The following is a 22,415-nucleotide window of genomic DNA, read 5'->3' as shown; positions in this document are numbered from 1 at the left end:
ATGTGCCCCATGCCGTTCTGCCTCTGTGATTGGCCTGTGCTGTTCCCTGGGCCCTGGATACTTTCCCCCATCTCCCCTCAAATGCAGTCACTTAAGGCCCAATTTGAAATTTAACTCCGTCCATAAAGTCTTCCCTGAGCTTGCCTCTCTGGAGGCCACCCCACCCTGCTTGGTGCTGTCTCACAGCGTCCTCTCCTTGTTCCCATCCTGCTTATCATGTTCTCCTTTACACCCTTCATGTGGATGCCATGGCCACTCGGCGAGGTCACAGGTCCTCAAGGCGCCTGCCTCATCTCTGACCCTACCAGGTGATGGGCAGGGCCCTGCCGCCGCACTCACCCAGCACACGCTCGCCCAACCCGCCCAGCTCCATGTAGGCCGTGTGGAAGGTCTTGGCGGTGCTCTTGTCCAGTGGGTGCTCCTCGCCATTGATCATGATGGTGCTGCATTTCTCTAAGATGCGCTCAGGGGCCCCCTTCATCACCATGAGGAAGCGCTTGTCATGGGGGTCATCCGTCTCGTGAATGGAGAGCTGGGAAGGAATGAACCGAGCGTGTTACTTACAGAAAGGTGAAAGGCATTCCTTCTTCTCTACTGGTCCATTAAATGTAAAGGAGGAAGAGGAACAATGGCATCCTCAGCATGTTCCGCCCTTTTTCTTTCTGTGGCCAAGTAAGACGAAGAGCTCTAGACTTGGCCCCAGCCCAGGGGGGGTACCCTGGGTTGGAATCTGCAGTAAGTGGAGCTCATCTTTCAAGCAAAGCTGGCTGCTTTAGGCAGGCTAGATGTGGCTGTCAGCATGTGAAATCTTGTGCCTTGAACAAGATCTCCCAGGGTGCCCATGAGAGTTAGGGGGCTGTGAGCCTCTGCATCTCACCTCCTCTACTTCCCTGTGGGGAGCAGCCATCTTTCAGACCCAAACTATTCTGAGCTCAGGAGGGTAGGAGGCAACAGGAATTTCTGCACCTCTTCACCTCATTGTCCACCCAGTTTTCCTGCTTGGATGTCACAGAAAATGGAGGGGTGTGAGGAAGTGGACACTTCCATGTATAGTGTTTCAGGAAGAGAGCTGAGTCACAGGAGTCTCCATTTTAATAGGAATGCTCTTGACCCAGCAATTCTACTTCTAGATCCATCCTAATAAGATATGCAAAAAAAATCGATATACAAGAATAAAAGGACTAACTCTAATGTAGCCCTTCTGATAAGCCAGGTACTCTTCTAAGCACTCAAGAGGAATCTCAGGAAGCTGGAGTGTTTGGGAGAAAATAAGTTGTGAAGAAAAGCGCTACAATTTTGGGTATAACAGTTCTTTACAAATCAGTATTTCTTAGACGTTTGGGTATCAAAGATGAGTACAAAAAGAAGTATAGGGCAAATAGGGTTACCAGCTGCTGCTGCTGCTTTTTTTAATGATCAAGTAAAGACACTGAGAAAACCAACCAACCAACAAAAACCAAACCAAACAAAAAACCTCCCATTTCTTATCTCTATAGCTTTCTAAAACATAGGCCTTTTCTTTTTCTTTCTCTCTTTCTTTCTTAATTTTTTTTTTTTTGAGACGGGGTCCCACTCTGTCCCCCAGGCTGGAATGCAGTGGCAAAATCACAGCTCACTGCAGTCTAGACCTCCAAGGCTCAAGCAATCCTCCCACCTCAGCCTCCCAAGTAGCTGGGACTACAGGCATGTGCCACCATGCCCAGCTAATTTCGTTTTTTGTTTTTTTGTAGAGATAAGGTCTTGGTATATTGCCCAGGCTGGTCTTGAATGCCTGGGCTCAAGCAATCTGCCTTCCTCGGTCCCCCAAAGTGCTGTGATTACAGGTGTGAGCCACTGTACCTGGCCAAGATAAGGCTTTTTACATTTAAAACATAGGGATAATATGAAACACTTTTATGGTGTGTACCACGTGCCAGGCACTGTTCTAAGTGCTGTCCACATCGACTTATTTATCCTCAAAACAACTTTAAGGCCATGGGTACTATTATTATTCCCTTTTACAAAGGAGGAAACTGAGGCAGAGAGGTTCAATGCTTCACTCAAGGTCACTGAGCAATAGGTGCCTATCTGGTGGCTGAGTTGGGATTTGAGCCCAGGCTGGCAGGCTCCAGAGCCCCTGCCCTTAATCATGGAGGCTACAAAGGATAATCTTTTAAATTAAATACATTCATCTTTATATAAAACTTTATAAAACATTTTCCAATTTGCCATAAACTGTTTTAAATGTCTTAACAGACCAGTGTGTTTGGGGCATCACCATTCTAATCAATAAGACATAGGCTTTCCATTTTATTTCCTTCCTGCAGAGACGTCTCCTTCTAAGGCCATGACATCTAAAGCCCTGGTGAGGCTGAGCACTGCTCATGTGTAGATATAAAATGACCCTAACAGCATCCAGACAGCACCTCCGACGTCTTCAGCAGGAACTCACACAGGCCCCTCTCCCCTTTCTAGTCCCACTCTATGTAGCCACTTTCTCCTCCAACTTGTACATGAGGCCTCATGGAACCTGCTTTGTCTCCCTTTTGCAACAGGACATGCCTTTACCCTGGGAGACGGAGCTTCAGCAGGGCTCCAAGTCCTGCTGCTGATGGAGGCATCATCTAACCCCATCTTCACACTGTGCACTGATGCACGGCACCCCAACCTCCTCATCCTCTAGCCACCCCACAGCGTTGTCGTGAGAATGAATGATTTCATACACGTGGAAATTAGCACAGAACAGCTCCTATTATTACTAGTATTGTTAGTATAATAATACTCGTCCTAAAACAGTCTTTTAGGACTGTTGCCCACTCTATTTTCACTGAGGTTTTACATAAGAGATGTGATTTCTTGGCTTGAGTATTTTACATCATATGTTTCTGGTTAGTTGTCTACTTAGCTAACTGTGATTCTCTGTTGGCTCACTATCCACAAAGAAGACATTTGCAACACAAGAGTTCTTCTCTAGGCTGGGCTTGGTGGCTCATGCCTGTAATCCCAGCACTTTGGGAGGCCAAGGCAGATAGATCACCGGAGGTCAGGAGTTTGAGACCAGCCCGGCCAACAAAGTGAAACCCTGTCTCTACTAAAAACACAAAAAAATTAGCTGGGCATGGGGGTGCATTCCTGTAGTCCCAGCTACTCAGGAGGCTGAGGCAAGAGAATTGCTTATACCTGGGAGGCGGAGGTTGCAGTGAGCCGAGATCGTGCCACTGCACTCCAGCCTGGGTGACAAGAGTGAAACTCCTTCTCAAAAAAAAAAAAGAGTTCTTCTCTAACCCTAAATTCCATCCGAAATAAGGTGGGTGGATAATCACCAGAAATCTCCACACATACAGCTGTGGTTATTCTATTTCTATACTTTACTGTTGTGCAAAGCCCAAGTCCAGATCCATTGTGGGCTCTGTGGAAAATCCCATCTGCATGGGGACCTGGGGCTCCTAACTGTCATTTGTCTTAACATGGGGAGGCTGTGGCAGCTGACTGTCGGCCAGCCCTGCTTGCTGAGACAACCAGGCAAGGAGGGCCGTCTTCTACCTGAGCAGGGGGCGGAAAGGAGACCCCCACCCACAGCACAGGGGCTGGCCCAGGAAAACGATGGGGCTGTCACCTGAGGGGCCGCTCACCGGTCTCCCCAAAGGGCAGGGCTTGCTCCCATGGCCTGAACTGCGCTGCACTCCCACTGTGTGACGGTGGAAGAATCGTGGACTTGGTGTCAGGCTTGGGAACACCGGGTGCTGTGTGACTCTGGTCTCTCCACACTTTCTAAGGGCCTGCTTCCTCCTCTATGAGTCAGGATTCGTCAGTCTTACCTCACAGGCTGGATGCGAACATGGAACGAGGCCATGTAGATCAAGGACCTGATGCACTAGAGGTGAGAGGAGCAGGTGTTCAGCCTCCTTGCTGCCCACCTGGCATTTATGCTTTGGAATGTGGCTGCTGCTCCTCACGGCAGAAGGTACCTGATAGTGGTGGCGTGAGTGTGTGTGTGTGTGTGTGTGAGAGAGAGAGAGACTGTGTGCCTGTGACAGAGATGGCTCATTCATAGGAGCAGCCAGGCCCTGATGAGGTCCTTGCCTTTCTTTCTTTCTCTGCCCTGCTTCAGGGCTAGGAAGGAGGCCAGCAAGCGAGCTTGACCTAGGGGACCAGACGCCTGGGTGCTGTATCCCTGACGACTGTCTTTGAAGTCAGGTATCCTTCAAAGTATGAGGTAAGCAAAGGATAGATGCAAGTAGAAAGGTCATCCTGCCGATGACAGAGATTACCGGGTGTGAGGAAAAACTCACCTGAAATTTATTAGTAGAGTTAAAAGGGATTTCAGCTATTTTGCGGTTTCTTTTTCTAATTTCCATCACATCACCCAAAATGATCTCTGAGAATTTTAAAAGAGCAGTTTCTGAGGCATCTCCAATCACAGCTTTCTGGGAATCAAACAAGAAAAATATTTGCAGCACATATTTAATGAACCAACATGCCCTCAGCATAGGACCCAAAACACACCTCCTGATCCCATTACCATCTAGTTGGAGAGACATTATCACGTGATCAGGGAGGGCCGCAAGACAGTGGTAAGCGTGTAAACAATAGTGCCACCTACTGGCATTAGGGATGTTTGGAGAAGCTGGACCTCTACGAGGACTGAAGATTTCGTGGAAAAAAGCAGCTATGAACTAGATCTTGATAGATAGGTGGGTTACCAATACACAGAGAACAAAGCCTTCCAGAAACCAGGATGTGGGTGCAGGGGCATGAGGGGCAGGCTCGTCTGTGAGTGTTCAAGGTACAAGTGGACGTGGAGGGTGTGGCAAGATCTGGTGGGCCCTGAAAGGTAGCCTGAGGTCTAGACTTGAGAAGCAGAAAACAGGGAAGTACAGAAAGATTTTGAGCAAAGTTAAGTGAATATAAAAGCACCATTAAGGAAAATTAGTGGCATTCGAGAAAGACTCCAGGAGGGATAAACTGGAATCAAGGAGGTTTAATTCCAATCAACCAGTAATCAGCTATTTAGATGCAAGGTACTGCTGATAAATAGTAAAGTTATGTATATTTTGAAGCAAGAATGATAGAACTTGGTGACTCATTGGATATAAGGAAAGGATAAAGTCAAAGATAACTTCCAAATGTTCTGTTCCAATGACAAATAGGATGGCTACATCATAGAAAATTAGAAAATTGGGGCAAGGCACTGATGTGCAGCCAGGCTGGGTATGGGTGGAAGTTAACAAGCATGATTTGTGCAACTTCCTAGTAGAAGCACACAGCCAGCCGGAGATTCAGGTTGGAGTTTAGGTAAGGAATTAGAACTGGACATAAAGATTTGGAAGATATTGACAAAGAAGCAATTGGCCAAAAAGAGCATTCATGAGCTGTCTGAGGGAGAGAAAAGCAAACAAACAAACAAAAAAATAATAAAGAAAAAGAGTCAGGGAAGGAAACAGATGGCAAATAGAAAAGCCAGGAGAACAGAGATTCAGTGCCTCATTGAGATGGAGAGGAAAAGGGAGAAAGGGAAGGAGGAGAAGGAGGGAGGGGGAAAGTTTATTGTATGTTCCGATATTCCAGGACCCCTCAGAGCTTCGTCTGCAGCCATATTCTAGTTAACAGGAGTCCTTTTATTTTTATCCAATCACATTTTAAGTTTCCATGAATGGCATGTATATTAAAAGGAACTTTGATTACATCCACTTAGCTGGCAGAAAAGTCAAGAAAGTAACTTAGAGGTGCACTCATTTCCACAATTTTCTAAAGACGCTAAAGCAATATTCTGAAACCTTTCAAGCATCTTTGTATTCTCAAAGCTAGTGTGCATAAAGAAAACTTTCTGTATGTCTTGTGAGTCCGACTTGCTCTTGCAAGCACTGAACAAACTTTAAGCAACTGGAGAGATGAAATCAAGCACCCGGGCCGGGCGCGGTGGCTCACACTTGTAATCCCAGCACTTTGGAAGGCCGAAGCGGGCAGATCATGAGGTCAAAAGATCGAGACCACAGTGAAACCCCGTCTCTACTAAAAATACAAAAAAATTAGCTGGGCGTGGTGGCGGGCGCCTGTAGTCCCAGCTACTCGGAGAGGCTGAGGCAGGAGAATGGCGTGAACCCGGGAGGTGGAGCTTGCAGTGAGCCGAGATCGCACCACTGCACTCCAGCCTGGGTGACAGAGCAAGACTCTGTCTCAAAAAAAAAAAAAAAAAAAAGAAAGAAATCAAGCACCCGATCAGACCCCAGCAAATGACTACAAACTGGCTGTGATTTAAGACCGAGTGCTGCAGAAGCATTACCTTCATGATGGGGACATTTTCCTGTCCTGGCTTGAACTCCGCTCGGTTACACAATGTTATTATCTTGGATAAGGAGGACCAAGTCCTAGAGCTTTGGTCAAAGACTTGGTCTGGAAGACAGAGAAAGAATGGTGGCTGCTATGGGTTGGGCTGGCCATCCATGAGTCACTGTCCAGCAATCTTCCAGCTGCAGACCCTGCTGTGTGCTCAGCTCAGCCCCAGGATGGAGTCCACAGCTTTGGCCAGACCGAGCTCTCCATAAGACTTACTTGAATGGTCTTCACTGGTGTCAGCCACAAAGATCTGATTGTCGAACCACAGATGGGCCACTGTCATCCTGTTCTGGGTCAGTGTCCCAGTCTTGTCTGAGCAGATGATGGAGGTGGAGCCGAGGGTCTCCACAGCCTCCAGGTTCTTCACCAGGCAGTTCTTCTTGGCCATGCGTTTTGCTGTCAGCGACAGGGTCACCTAGCAGGAAAGGGAAGGACGCTTTGGGAAAAATCCTCATTTGAACTCAGGTCCAATAATACCAAAATAGCCAATGTGAGCTGTGATTGAATTTTAGGAGACAGCTGGACTAGTTTTAGGGGAGAGGTGTGGTTGTCGGCGCAGCTAAGCTGACCTGGTGGCTTATAGGCCACCAAGAGCCCTCTATGCCACAATCCCTCTTTAAAGATTAAATATGAGACACTTCTCTTGTTCCTTCGTGACTTGAAGAAAACAAGGGAACCACGGGCAGCAAACACGGACACGCTGCTGTGGCTGGTGCTCACGTACAATCATGACACCTCCTGTGGTCCCTAAGCAGGAGTGTGTAAGAGAGACTGACCAGTGCATGCCAAAGAGGTTGTCCCAAAGGACACAGTTGTTGCTTTGGGGAATTCAGCAGCCTTTATGTTGTTTCATTTTAAAAGCTCCATATTTTAAAGATTCTTTTAAACCCCCAGATCTCAAAGGATTCTTTTGGCTCCAATTTCCCCAAATTATTATCTCCTGGGGTCAGAAGAGATCTGGACTTCAAAAACTTCTCTTTTCTTTGGTCAGGACAACAGCAGGCCAATGATCATGTAGCCACAAAACTGGAAACATAAACCCCCTCCTCTCCTACCCCTTGGGACCCCCACAGGAGAGACTGAGGAGGAGGGGGCTCTTGTCTAGGGACTGAATGACATGGGCCTATACAAACAGCTGGGTCTAGGGTTGGCCAGGAAAGGGCTGGAGTCCTCAGCAGGAAAAATGGGAGGAATTTTTTTTTTCCTAAGAGAGGTAAGTGGAGTGTGTCAATGTGCCTAAATGCCTAAGTTGTAGAAACTGCCAAAGAAATGTGGGCAAGGCATCAGCCTTCTAGAAAATCTGTGAATGGGCCGGGCGCGGTGGCTCACGCTTGTAATCCCAGCACTTTGGGAGGCCGAGGCGGGCGGATCACGAGGTGAGGAGATGGAGACCACGGTGAAACCCCGTCTCTACTAAAAATACAAAAAAATTAGCCGGGCGTGGTGGCAGGCGCCTGTAGTCCCAGCTACTCGGAGAGGCTGAGGCAGGAGAATGGCGTGAACCCGGGAGGCAGAGCTTGCAGTGAGCCGAGATTGCACCACTGCACTCCAGCCTGGGCGACAGAGCGAGACTCCGTCTCAAAAAAAAAAAAAAGAAAATCTGTGAATGGTGGAGTCTGTCTTACCTAGATCTTAAGGGGCAGAGTAAGCTGTGTGAATTGCCAATTGAAAGCATAACGTTTTCAAGGAAAACCCAGTCAAATATTAAAAATACGACAATGTTTTTTTGTCTCCGTAAGGAACAGTCTATGCAGAATGTTCCATGGTTGTCCCTGATGGGGAGGGCATGGTGCTCTGGACTTAGGGGAGATTGCAGTTTGTGTGGGCGCCTCCCCAGCACCAATACTGTGTCCGCAGGGCCGGGTGCAGGCTGTCTAACAGCATGGACTCACAGTGACAGTGGCCAGGAGGCCCTCAGGCACATTGGCCACAATGATGCCAATGAGGAAGATGATGGAGTCCAGGACTCGATACTTCAGGGACACAGCGATGATGAAGAAAAGGATGCCGATGGAGACAGCCACTCCTGCCACAATATGAACAAAGTGCTCGATCTCAGTGGCAATGGGCGTCTTCTCATTTCCAACTCCTGAGGCCAAGGAGGCAATATGGCCAATGATGGTGCGGTCACCCGTGTTGATGACCATGCCGGTGACAGTGCCTACAGGGGAAGTAGACGTTTTATTCCAGGGGTCCTCAGCTAGGAGGGGTGTGCAGCCAGCTTGCAGCCCTCTCTGGGGGCTGGCACAATCAATAGGCACACCACATTCCAGAGGCCAAGCATCGTCCTCTAGGCCCTTCAGTTCCACGCTTCCTCTGGGACAAGCTTTGTAACAGGGTGTGGCAAAGGACAGACCTGAGAGCCCAGGAGGAAGAAGGGACACAGGTGGACTTGTGGGCTGAGAGCCAGAGGCCTTTTACCTTCCAGACACGTTGTGGAATAGAAGCAGATGTTCTTCGTTTCCAGGGGGTTTTCATGGGTAAACTCAGAGGAGCGGGGCTGGGGCTCAGACTCCCCCGTGAGAGATGAGTTATCCACCTAGAAGAAATGTTGAAAATGGTTCACAGCTGGGTACCTCATTCCCTGCCTCTTATACTGATGCTGGGAAAGACCACAGAGCCAGCGGGTTTGGAACATGGTCCTTGGGGTGGATGCCCTCTGCCACTTACCCGACATCCCTGAGAAGATAGCACCCTGATGTCTGCGGGGATCTGGTCTCCTCCTTTGACCTCCACAATGTCCCCCACCACCAGCTGCTCTGAAGGGATGGTCTTCTTCTCAGAATCTCGGATGACGAGAGCTTGCTGCCGAAGAAAACCATGACAGATGCCTCAGACCCTGGAAGGACACCGGCCCTCCTCCCAAGTCTGTGCCACACCGAACCCCAGGATAGAGGCCTTGGAACTTCCTGGTCACTGTCACCGTTGAGTCCATGCTGTTAGGCAGCCTGCACCTGGCCCTGTGGACACAGCATTGCTGCTGGAGCGTGAGGCTGTCAGCATAGCAAGAATGAAACAGAAGACTGCTTCACCTGAGGCCTGAAGACTCTAAGAACTACTTTTTCTTGAGCTCATGGAGAGTTCTTGGAACAGAAGAGTTGCTGTTGGCCAGATCTGGCCAAGCCAGAGCCCTGGGCCTCCTAGAAAAGGAGACCACTAAGGGTGAGCAATCCTGGCTGGGCATCTGGGCAGAACACTGAAGGTGGGGCTGGAGAGGCTGATAATCTGTGAGTGTCAGGGCAACTTTAACGAGGTGATCTCCTGCTTCAAGCTTGGCAGGAGGTGTCTTCTCCACCCAGAATCTCTCCTCCAGCCCACAGTTCCCTGGGCCAGGGACAGTGTGGACAACTGACAGGGGTTTTTGGGGAAGAAAGGAGCACCGGGCTTCCCTGCCAAGTGCATTCTGGGGCTCAAGAGCAAATACAGTCACAGATAAACAATTGCAGGCTGGTCTCCTTGGCTGCCAGTGAAAGAACACTCCCTGACCTTCCACAGGTCCCTTCCAGAACCCAGAAGGACTGTCCACAAACACTGAGGAGCAGGAACAGAAGATGCCTTGTGCTAACCAGCACTGCCCTGGGTGGTGCCTCATTTGACCATCAAAATCCTGTGAGGAACTGGGGTTCTGACAAATGCGTTAATTCACCCACAATTGCTCCGACAGGGAAGGAAGTGAGAACCTGTAGCCCTCAGGGCCCTGTGCCCCTCCCAGCTGAGGCTTCCTCACCTGGGAGTCACCAGAGGCCAGAGGAGAGGTGGCTGCCACTCACCTGAGGGATCATCTTATTGAAGGTGGACATGATGTTGGTGCTTTTTGCCTCTTGGTAATAAGCAAAGATCCCCGTTAAAATGACCACCAGGCCAAGCACACATCCCAAGTACACCTGGGTGAGAAGGAGGGCGTCAGTCAGAGAAACCGGCGGCGGGAAGCAGCCAGGCCCTGGGGCTAGAGCTCTCCACGGGAGGATGCAATGCTGGCAGTTATGCCCTGGTATAATTTACAGGCCATGGAATTCGCCCATGTTAAGTGAGCAACTTATTGATTTTTTTTTTTTAAGTTTACAGAGCCGTGAAACCACCCTCCACTGCAGCCTCAGAGCATCTCCATCCTGCCTGGGGATCCCCCCGGCCCCTCTGCCATCACTCCCTGCTCCTGTCCCGTGCCCTGGCATCACCGATCTGGTTCCTGCTTCCAAGGATGTGCCTGTTCTGCACATTTCATGTCAATCCAATCCTATGACATGTAGCCTGTTGCCTCTGGCTTCTGTCTCTTGGCATCACGTTGGCCAATTCAGTTTTGTGGATTTGGTACCCATGTCTCGGCAGGCACAGTCACTCTCCGTGTTAAAGGAAGAGGTTAGCTTGGGGGAGACAGAGTCCCAAACTACTTCACATGGATGCAGATTTTCTCCCCCTTAAAAATTCAAGGTGTTTTGTGTATCCCTCCTTCATGCCCACACTGCCTCTGGAACATCAGAAAGCCAGACAGAATTTCTGTTTTACAGCTGGGAAAATGCCTCACTTTCCCACACCTAAGCACTGGCATCCAGCCCCCAGCTGTGCCCCCGAGGCCTCACTGGGTGCCTCTGCCAGCAAAACCAGGAGGGGACACCCGAGAGCCTTACGTTGTTCAGGGATGCAGACTTGTCGCTGGAGTACTGAATCCCATATGCAATCCAGCAGAGAAAGGCGCCCACCCACAGGAGGATAGAGAACCCTCCCACCATCTGCTTGAGGAACTTGATGATCTCAGGCGTCTGCTTGGGAGGGGTGAGGGAGTTGGGCCCATCACGGGCCAGGAGCTCGGCAGCTCTGGTGCTGGAGAGACCCTGGGAAAGCCAAACAAAGCACTTGCACAACCAAAACAAATACGAATTAGCCATTCCTCCTCCCTCAGGGGTTGGGCTGCACATTTTTGCAGCTTGGGGTGAGGCATTAATGTGCCCAAAGAAGGTCCCGAGAAAAGCGAACCGTGCCTCACTTCTCCAGCTGCCCAGTTAGTTTGAAAGACTATGTAATGCTTAATACCAGCCAGGCACTGTGCTCTGTATATTCACTCATTTAGTCTTTAAAATAACCCTTGAGGCAGGGGCCATTATTCTTCGGTCTCGTCATTCGCAGAGGTGGAATTTGAGGCACAGAGAAACTACGTAACCTGCCGGAGGGATCTGGCCTGTCAATGGTAGCAACCGGGTTCAACGTGGTGACTGGGTCCAGAGCCAGTGCACTCTGCTCTGCTAAGGGGTTTTAGTTTCTTAGAGGTTTATCTGACGAGAGGAGTAATTTGATGAAGGAGGACTTGGAATGAAGAAGCTGGTCACCAGGGCTAAGGGCAATGCAGTAACTCCCCAGGAAATAGGGAAACTTCTGGGATGCTACATAGAGAGCATGTGGCTTTAGTTTCCATCCTTATGCCTGCTCCTTTTCTACCTTTCTACACATCCAGCCTAAGTTCTCATTCATCTTGACAGGCATAAATCCTACCCAAGCCGTCAGCCCATGTGAGCAGCCCCTGCCCTAGGGGGCCTGCCATCCATGAGGCACCCTCACCTTTGTAACCCTACATGTTCACAGGAATTTCCCCCACAAACGATCTTTGGTGGACAAGTCTGTAGATAACTCTCCTTCCTAATTATGTTGTGAGCTACTTAAAGGGCAGGACTCTGTCTTGGTCTTTTTTTTTGATACACAATCTCGCTCTGTCGCCCAGGCTGGAGTGCAGTGGCGTGATCTCGGCTCACTGCAAACTCCCCCTCCCAGGTTCACGCCATTCTCCTGCCTCAGCCTCCCGAGTAGCTGGGACTACAGGCTCCCACCACCACGCCCAGCTAATTTTTGTATTTTTAGTAGAGATGGGGTTTCACCGTGTTAGCCAGGATGGTCTCGATCTTCTGACCTCATAGTCTGCCCGTCTAGGCCTCCCAAAGTGTTGGGATTACAGGCGTGAGCCACTGCGCCCGGCCCTTTTTTTTTTTTTTTGAGATGGAATTTTGCTCTTGTTGCCCAGGCTGGAGTGCAATGGCGTGATCTTGGCTCACCGCAACCTCCACCTCCTGGGTTTCAGTGATTCTCCTGCCTCAGCCACCCGAGTAGCTGAGATTACAGGCATGTGCCACCACGCCCTGCCAATTGTTTGTATTTTTAGCAGAAACGGGGTTTCACCATGTTGGTCAGGCTGGTCTCAAACTCCCGACCTCAGGTGATCTGCCCACCTCAGTCTCCCAAAGTGCTGAGATTACAGGCGTGAACCACCACGCCCGGCCCCTGTAATGTCTTTCGACATTATTTCAGGTCCTCATTTCACAGTCCTGGGCTGTTGTTCCGTTCTCCTAGACCCTTCCATTTCTCACTTTAAAAAAAGAATCTTCTACGAGAACTGCCTTTTGAAAACCAATGAAATCACCTCCATGTGTGGAAACCATGTCCCTTCTGCCTCTAAGACAGCTCCTACTTATTAGTTTAATGTGAATGCTTTGATAGCTTCACCCAGATGACCTTCCTGGCTTCATTCCGGCTGCACCTGTCCCCTCTCCACACAGAACAGCTTACGGCAAGCCCAGATTCTCTCCAAGCAGGCTCTGTGCTTACTGGCCCTGGGGTCCCCCACCAGCTTAAATCCGAAGCATTTTGAGTCCCAGCGCAAACGTGGCAACAGCCCGAGAGCCAGCTCTGGCCCCTTCCGTCAGAATCCACCTTTCTCTCAGCATAGCGTTTCTACTTCTTGTGGCCATCCCAGGGAGATAGAGTGGGAGGGGCTCTATGGACACTTCCATACACATTTGCATCCCCTACCCAGCCACTTTCTCCTTGAGGCCAAGGATCATCTGTCCCTCTTGGTCCCCCTCACTGCCACACACAGCCTTCCCTCTGTAGAGTTGGGTGGCTTCTCTTCCAAATCCCTGGTTCCCATGACTTACCGTAGTGATGTCTGTGCCATATTTCTCTTCCAATTCCCTATTGCTGAGTTTGTGGTCATCCTGAAGTCCATGAAAGGAAGAACACAGTGAATTAGATAATTCCAAAAGACTCAAGCCCCAAGCTTTGACCAACCATGGAAGCTGGGAGTAGCAGCCCTGAGGATGGGAGGGGATCAAGGAGTGTGGGGGACGGGAGAGAAAGAACCCCTGTGCCAGGCAGCTGCCCAGCGAAGGATGGCACTGCCTCAGGAGTGACTGTCCCTGAGTCGGCACAATCCTGCACTTGCGGTTACTACCCAGAAGCTGCCCGCAGCTTTTCTGAACAAAGCCATGCACCTCGCTTCAATCTGAACTCCAGTGCATACACGTTCTGGCACCCTCGTCTTCCAGGTGCTAGTGAGCTGGAGGCTTCCCTCAGGCCTGAACCGTGGGATTGGCTGGGGCTGATGGCAAAACCACACTAGAACCGCTTCTTGGGCTGGCACAACTCCTCCTCCTTCGCTGTGTGGGCTCTGGCAGGGAAAAGCAGCTTCCCTCACTCAAGCTGTGACGCTTAGGGAGCTCACTGGGCAGAGAAATCCTGCAGGTAAAAGTTCTGCTGAATAAACCCACACCATTGTGGCCGCCACTTGTGAATTCTGCTACAGAATCATTAGACTACAGCAGGGTTTCTCACCCGTGGCCCTGCTGCCATTTTGGACGAATAATTCTTTGTTGTGGGCTCCACCCACTAACATCCTCCCCTCAGTTGTGGTAACCAAAAATGTTTCCATTTTTCCCCTGGGAGAGGGGTGGGGGAATCCTCTTCTCCTCTCCCTTTGAGAACCACTGGGCTAAAGGACAAGAAGTCTCTTCCTGTAGCAGAAAACCTAGGGTAAGTCTTCCTCCCTCCCCCTAGAACGTCCAGCACTCAGGATTTTTTAAACTCTGATTGTCTGAAACAACGATTGATACTGTTGACTGGTGCTCACATCATCTCTTTTCTTAAGTATATGCAAAAAATAGTTCCATGTTGCAGTAAGAGACTCGGCTTTTCAATAAAACAGAATTCATTATTATCATTATTATCTTGCTTCTAGCCCTCTTCTCGGCCAGATTCTGTTTTGCTCCTTCATCCCTTCTACTAATACTGACTGAGTGTGATATTGCTGGGGATTCAGAAGATTAAGGCTGTGTTCCGCACAGAGCACAGCACAACCCACTAGGTTTTGGGCAGATACAAGTAGTAGATGATCCGAGCCAGCGTTTGCATGCATTGACCTCAGACTTTAAGGTCCCTTCACCCTGGGCTTGGGGATGAGAACATGGGAGAGGGGTGGGGCAAGGTGGTGGTGGGTATCTGGGGTGCCCTCTGCTGGCCAGCACTGGACTAGCACAGGGCAGCACCCCACCCACCCCTCGGGTCATTGCCTGGCCCTTTTATTCAAAGGCCGGGATACTTTAGTTGTCATTAGGCACTAATTTGCCAAGAAAGGTTAGGAGGCAAAAGCATTCGATATGCTGCTGAAAATTACAGGACCCTTGTAATGTCAAGGGAAAAACAGATATGTCTTCAATCTTAAATGCTAGAGATAATGGGAAATAAGAAGAACTATGTATCGTCTGGTGCTGTGCTGTCTTTTCCCCGTTTTATCTCATTTAATCTTCCTAGTAACCCTAAGAGGTAGAAAAAAATTTTTCATATTTTTTAAAATAGGAAACTGAACTTCAGTTACACTGGGATTTGAATTGAGGTCAGTCCAGTTTCAGGGATGTGTTCTTAAATGTCTATCATGATAGATACAGACAAATGCCCAGTGGTGTGCTGTTAAATGTTTAACAGACTCTCTAGGAAAGATAAATACAAAGCTCGGATTTGTAGAGTTTGCTGATTTCTCACTAGAACCAAATTTGAAGCTGCTAACAGGATGTCAGTCAGCCTGCCAAGTTTCTGAATACTTAACAAATGGCCCTCTAGCACAAAAGAGACTCCCCTCAGGAGTCACAGAGCTTTAAGATCTGCCAAGGACAGTGGGGACAATCCAGCCCATCTCAAGCTCCGTGTAGAAGTTTCCCCTTCGGTGTTCCCAAGATAAAATCTGTCACATTTCAGACCTAAGGCAGTTTTATTATTAAAGTGGCCAGTTTGGGCTGGACACAGTGGCTCACGCCTGTAATCCCAGCACTTTGGGAGGCCGAGGCGGGTGGATCATCTGAGGTCAGGAGTTCGAGAGCAGCCTGGCCAACATGGGGAAACCCCGTCTCTACTAAAAACAACAAAAATTAGCTGGGTGTGATGGCGGGCGCCTGTAATCCCAGTGACTCGGGAGATTGAGGTAGGAGAATCGCTTGAACCCAGGAGGTGGAGGTTGTAGTGAGCCGAGATAGTGCCATTGCACTCCAGCCTGGGCAACAAGAGCGAAACTCTGTCTCAAAAAAAAAAAAAAAGAAAGGCTAGTTTTAATAACTCCAGAGCTCTTCCTTAATAATAATAATATTGTACTCCCCTAAAGCACATGAATTACAAAATCCTCATCTCATTTATTCCCCTCATAGACCCCAGCAAATTATTTATTTCTCATTTTACATAAAGAAAATGGACCTTCAGTGAGGGTCAGTCATTTGTTGCGTTTCAGCTCAGTGGAGAAGTGGGGCTCTGATGGGGCCTGAAGTCCTCCCAGTCCAAGCTCCACTTTTACCACTGAAACTGCTTTTCCATGCGGTTTTGCACCTGCAATCGAGCATGGCCTAGGGGCTTCGGTTTTCCTCCTCGGAAGTTCCAGCTCAAATAGTTTTACTAATCAATTGAAAACTGGCAAGTGGTTACTTACGTCTCACTGAAGCAGCTGGAGGGAGAGAGGTCTGGCCATGCCTGTGGGGCCTGGAATCAGAGGCTCTTCCTTCTGAGTTCTACACGGACTGCCTCCAACCAGACTGCAGGAATCCTGCAGAGGCCCTGACCTCCGGGTGGACACCATTCAAAACACACACACACACACACACACACACACACACACACACACACCACGCACACACCACACACCACACATTACACACGCCACACACACACCACACACACCACACACACACCACACACACATACACACCACACACACACCACACACATACCACACACCACACATACATACCACACACTACACACACCCCACTCTACACACACAACACACAACACACACACACTACACACACCACACCACACACAACACACTACACACACTACACACACACACCACACACACACCACACACCACGCACACCCCACACACACCACACCACACACTACACTACACACAGACCACACACTACACACACACCACACACACACACACACCACACACACACACACACACACACACACCACACACCACACACCACACACCACACACACCACACACACACCACACACTACACATACACCACACACACCACACCACACACTACACTACACACAGACCACACACTACACACACACCACACACACACTACACACACACCACACACACACTACACACACACCACACACTACACTACACACATACCACACACATACACACCACACACACACCACACACACACCACACACACCACACACACCACACACCACACACACACCACACACACACCACACAGACACACACATACCACACACACCACACACACCACACACACACCACACCACACATACACACCACATTACACACACCACACACTACACACACACCACACTACACACACACCACGCACACCACACACCACACACACACCACACTGCACACACCACACACACACCACACTACACGCACCACACACACACCACACTACACACACCACACGCACACACCACACTACACACACACCACACACACCACACACTAGACACACCATAGCTACACACACACCACACACACACCACACACACACACACCATACACACACACCACACACACACCACGCACACACCACACACAAGGAAACCAATCTCAAGGGGATTTCAAATCCCTCAGACTGAATGTCTGTGGTAAGAGGTGGGTTCTAGGGGCAAGCTCTTGCGGGGAAGGGCCATAGCCGGCAGGACCCCTGTGGCTTAAGGCTACTGACCAGATGGAGTTCTTTCTGAATCTCCTCTTTGTGATTTTTCTTTTTGAGTTCCAGGCAGTTGTTCTTCAGACCCCTGTACTTCTCCTTGCCATCCCCCTTGTCTGTTTTCACGATGTCCTTAGTTCCGCTGAGCTCCACGGAGTAAATTTCTGGGGTTTTCTGAAAGAGAAGCCCAGGTGCAATATTGGCCCCAAATGGGATTTCCGAAGAGGTGCTGAGCGCCCCTCTGCGGGGTCAGGAACTGCAGGAGTCCGGAGCCCCTTCTCCCTTTCTTTCCCTCCTCTGGGGAGGCCGGAGGGGGTCGGACAGTGGAGTCTCTCCCCCACCTCCCGCCGACCTTGGCTTCCTCTCCGCCCGTGTAGAGGGGAGGCGGGGTGGGCACAGGACAGCCAGCAGCTCCTCAGGGTGACCCTTCTCTGGGTGGAGCAGGTGGGAAGTTACCCCCCCAACTCCTGACTGATGCCTCCAAGGAGCTGCGAGGTTTCCTCTGAGGTGTCCTTCCCAGAGGACACACCAGCTGTGCGTCCTGTTTCTTGGGGAGGGGGCACCCACTAAGCTTACGACCCTCAGTCCTGATCAGGGGGCCCTAACCGGAGGGCTTTTCAGACCACAACGCATCCATGTCACCCCATCCTCCGAGTCGGAGCCCGCAGGTGCTATGGAGCTGGCCTAGGACCCCTTGGCCCCCCCTCGCACATCTGGACTGGCTTCTTTCCCCAGCTAGCCCCAGCGGCCGCAGGGAGCCGTAGCAGGGAGTCAGAGAAGCGGCGCCCAGGCCGGGGGGCGCTCAGAGGAAAGGCGGCCTCCCCATTCCCCGAGAGGGGGCGTTTCTTCTTTTCGCCTTTTCCTCGCTTCCCGTCAGCCTGCTCCGGTCCCCCGGGGCCTTGGCCTCGCGTCTCGCGTCCTCGGTGGGCGCGGGGGCTGCACGCACCTGGTGCATGCTGGGCTGGTGGCGCCGCGGGCTGCGGGCATGGAGCGCGGATCCCGGACCGCCGCGGCGGAGCGCACGGTGGGGGACCTCGTGTGGCTGTGGCAGTGGCAGTGGCGGTGGCTGGGATGTTGGCGGTGGAGATACCGGCGGCGGCGCGGGCCCTGCAAGCACCTCCGCGACCGATCGCCAGCCGCTGCACTGGGGAGGCGGCACCAGCCTTAAATGTCGCCCGGCCCGCCCACTTCCCCGCCAGGGCGCAGGCCGGCGGACGCCTCGGAGGGTAGGAAACCCGCCAGCGCGCGCGCAGGGAGGGGGACCGACAGCTAGGGGTCGGGAGAGTCCAGGGTTGGGGACCCCCTGGGCATCCCCTTCCCTTTAGGAGCCAAACGCCAGGGGACGGGGTCTCCAGGGGGTGGGTCCGGCGGGGTCTCCAGGGGGCGGGTCCGGTGCCCAGGTGAGTACAGCCCTGGTGCCCGCTGGGCACCCAGAGCCAGACCCGCTGCTCCGGCGAGCTCCCGGCGCGCCCACGTCCTGTCCAAGCTTCCCTGAAAACTCACACACGCCTTTTTTTTTAAATGTAATTTGCCTACCAATAAATCAATTTATAAAAATGTGTACGCAGAGAAGGGGAAATTGCAGTTTCTAATAGCAACTACTGTTGGAGATGTCCCGGCTAGAAAAGGCCAATGTGTTTTTGAGAATGGATTTAGATAGGTAAATTCAAGCTTCCGAGCGAATTTGGGAATAACTGAGAGACTGAAGAGTAGCTGAATTACTTCGCAGGATCCAGATAAGAATTTGGAATTCTGAAACAATTTGGAGAGGGAGTGGGGAGGAGAGATGGGAGGATTAGGGTCGGTGAGACCACAGGAACCTGGGGCCCCAGGCTGCGGGTGCGCAGGAGCGGAGGCTGTTGGCTGGACTGGGCTGGAGATGTCTGTCTCCACCCATTTATGTCACTCCCAGCTGAGACTCTATACATGAAGGAGAAAAGAATTTCTGACCCTGAAAGTTGATGTGCACACTAAAACAGTGGTTGTTTTATACTGCTAAGTTTGGGTTGGTTTGTTATGCAGCAATAGATAACTGGGACATGCTCCATGCTCTTAGTGCCTAGCGTTGAGTTTTTGCACAGGATAGAAAAGGTATTTTCCCCCTGACACTTGAAACATAATTACTCCAGATGAGAAAGATAGCCTGAAAACAATATTATCAGAGAGATATTTAACAGTTAACAGTGGAGGAAATCAAGCACGTTCTTTTAAAAGAATAAATCGTGAAGTCTTAAAGTCAGTGAAGAATATTAATTAATGGAGAGGAACATAAAAAATAAAACCCACGAATAGAGTTTAGTAATCAGCACCTATTTAGAAGAACAATAAGAAATTGACATGATTGAAATATATGAAAGGGAGTAGAGAGAAGTTTCAAAACAGGGGGCACTTTATTGGGCCCTTGATGCTCTGCTAATAAGTTTCCATTTAGATAAGGACTAATAGGAGGGTGCTAAGTTTTATTCTTTTTGAAAGTTATATATCAAATATGGTAAGAAAGACTGTCATTTTGACCATGTTTAAAATGACTAAGAGTGAGGTGTCCAGTGAAGCGGCAAGAGTAACAATCCCATCATGCAGTGACGAGAACATCAGGCAGAAAACATGAAGAGCATTGGGTACATTTAGAAAAGGTACAAGAAAAACAGTAAGCTTGTGCCCGGCCGGGCGCGGTGGCTCAAGCTTGTAATCCCAACGCATTGGGAGGCCGAGGCGGGCGGATCACGAGGTCAAGAGATTGAGACCATCCTGGCTAACACGGTGAAACCCGTCTCTACTAAAAATACAAAAAAATTAGCTGGGCGTGGTGGCGGGAGCCTGTAGTCCCAGCTGCTCGGGAGGCTGAGGCAGGAGAATGGTGTGAACCGGGGAGGCGGCGGAGCTTGCAGTGAGCGGAGATCGCGCCACTGCACTCCAGCCTGGGCGACAGAGCGAGACTCCGTCACAATAAAAAAAAAAAAAAAAAAAAAGCTTGTGCCCAATTCTAATTAGGGATTAATTATAACTTCCTGTTTCTTTCAGATGCCAAATTTCCATAATAATTCCAGAGCATGACTATAGTTGGTAGTGAGGGACAATTGGGAAAAGAAGCTTATTTTGAGGGAATTTGAAGTGTTAGTAGTTAGAGATGTGGTTTTGTAAAGTAGCAGTAGAAACAAAGATACTTTCTCATGGCATATTTGTGATCTTAGATTTTCCACACCTCTCTGTTCATCACGGCTTTCAAATGAGACTAAGGGAATGTGTTGTACTCGACATAGTGAACTGTCTCCATAGTGCTGCGCGCACAGGTCTTTCCCGGCTCTCCCTCCTTCCTTTCCAAAAGGGCAGAATCTGAAGCCTGGGTTCCTCCCTCTGTGAAGCAAGGATGACATCAATGAGTCACTTCTTAACTGAAATGATAAGGGACAGGAAGACTCCTAGTGGCATCTGGTGTAAAGATACATATCATGGATTCTCTAGAGTTGGAGGGAACATTAAATTCTAGTCCAAACCCAAGCAACAGTTGCTTCCGGGGAGCTCTGCGTTCCATTCTTGGAATACTCTTCAAAGGAAAGGTTTGCAGATGGGGTGAGAAATACAAAATGTGTATGAAACTGATGTTCCACTGTCTGCTGATAATCCAAGCTAAGGGTTTTTTGGGAACAGGTGGCTGCTGCTCACCTTAAGCTGTTCCAGCCCCTACTCCAACTGTTGGGACAGATGTAGAATAGAGAAGCAGGGTCCCCAGAGAGATGTCTCTGAGCTCAAGGCCAGTTCAAGCTCCAAAAGCAAACCCAGATCCTAGGGACTTGACTGAGGGATGGGGAGGGGGGAGGGGAAGTGGGCTAAAAAGAGATGATGACACAGCTTTAGAAAGTACTAATTGATGGCATCTTCCCTTGATCCTTGGAGAAGATTGCCGCTTCTTTTTTTTTTTTTTCCTTAAGATGTTCTTGCTCTGTTGCCCAGGATGGAGTGCAGTGTGATTACAGCTCACTGCAACTTCCACCTCCTGGGCTCAAGCCATTCTCCCACCTCAGCCTCCTGAGTAGCTGGGACTACAGGCACAGCTAATTTTTGTGGGTTTTTTTGGTACAGAAGGGGTTTCACCATGTTGCCCAGGCTGGCCTCCAACTCCTGGGCTCAAGTGATCCGCTCACCTCTGCCCCAGAAATGCTGGGATTACAGGTGTAAGCCATTGAGCCCAAGATTGCTGCTTATTCCTGTTGGTTTCAAGGGTGGAAGAGGGTTTATTACTACCAGCCTGGACAAAAACGTTTCCATGGTCAGGTTCTCCGGCACCTCTCTGATCCTGCAGAGTTCTTGGCTTCTGCCAGGGGCCAGTCTCAGCTGTCACTGCTGTGGCCCTTGTGGCAGCCTCTGGTGCCATTCAGGTGTCCTGGAGTGTTGACTTCTATCAAAGAGGGAAAATGGGGCCATCCCCCAACCCTAACTCCGGAATCGTGTCCTTTGCTGCCGCTAGTCATTCGGATACCCCACTCTGCCTTGAGGTGAGTAGGCCCTGGGTAACTGTGATGCAGGCACCTGGAGGCACTCGCCTGTAGAACCAGGAATTGGATTTCTCCTGAGACACGTTCGGTCCCAGGGCCATCACCCACAATGTTCTGAGCAATGTACCCTGATCACACCTAGTGCAAATGGCTCCTAGAGGGTTGGCCATAGAGGCCAGGCTGCAGCCGTGAGACTTCCTAAGACCACATGTGCTAGTGGCAGCTTCTGCTTGAGGTTTTGCTGCTTTTCAAAACAAGCCTATCCACGCCAAGGTTCTCTATTATACCTGCTCATATTGACAAACATTATATATTTGGGATAGGATGTCATGATATAGGTATTTTCAGCTTGTTTTAATTAAATTATATACTTCATGTATTTAAGCTGTACTAGATATATGGGGTGGTGGGGAGATATGGTACTAAAATCATGCCATCCTCTGCCCTCTAGGAAGTTGGACTTGAGTAGGACAGACCAAATTAGTGAAGAACCAATAGTAAACGGGCCAAAAGGGAAAATAATTTAGCACTAACTGGTATGGGCTCTAAGTGCCTTCAGAGTTTAGAGGAAAGAGGTTTCTCTGGGGGAAATGGCATAACTTGTACT

The 22,415-nt window shown here is 50.0% G+C and overlaps 1 protein-coding gene across 1 annotated transcript in view; it reads right to left on the bottom strand.

The window, feature by feature from the left end:
* ATP12A (ATPase H+/K+ transporting non-gastric alpha2 subunit) overlaps positions 1-18,604 on the bottom strand; it is a 31,628-nt gene extending 13,024 nt beyond the window's left edge. The window contains exons 1-12 of the mRNA XM_030812514.1: positions 18,262-18,604; positions 17,331-17,489; positions 13,233-13,292; positions 10,941-11,144; positions 10,086-10,199; positions 8,986-9,120; positions 8,737-8,854; positions 8,208-8,476; positions 6,532-6,730; positions 6,263-6,372; positions 4,272-4,406; positions 340-532 (exon numbers count right to left, since the gene is read on the bottom strand). Coding sequence (XP_030668374.1) covers positions 340-532; positions 4,272-4,406; positions 6,263-6,372; positions 6,532-6,730; positions 8,208-8,476; positions 8,737-8,854; positions 8,986-9,120; positions 10,086-10,199; positions 10,941-11,144; positions 13,233-13,292; positions 17,331-17,489; positions 18,262-18,270 — 1,705 coding nt within the window. The 5' untranslated portion in view covers positions 18,271-18,604. The remainder of the gene's footprint in view (positions 1-339; positions 533-4,271; positions 4,407-6,262; positions 6,373-6,531; positions 6,731-8,207; positions 8,477-8,736; positions 8,855-8,985; positions 9,121-10,085; positions 10,200-10,940; positions 11,145-13,232; positions 13,293-17,330; positions 17,490-18,261) is intronic.
* Positions 18,605-22,415: the final 3,811 nt, after the last annotated feature.

Source organism: Nomascus leucogenys, chromosome 5, assembly GCF_006542625.1.
Source record: "Nomascus leucogenys isolate Asia chromosome 5, Asia_NLE_v1, whole genome shotgun sequence".
Taxonomy (NCBI): Eukaryota; Metazoa; Chordata; class Mammalia; order Primates; family Hylobatidae; genus Nomascus; species Nomascus leucogenys.
Note: the sequence above shows the minus strand (reverse complement) of the source record. Positions and strands in the feature narration are given on the sequence as shown.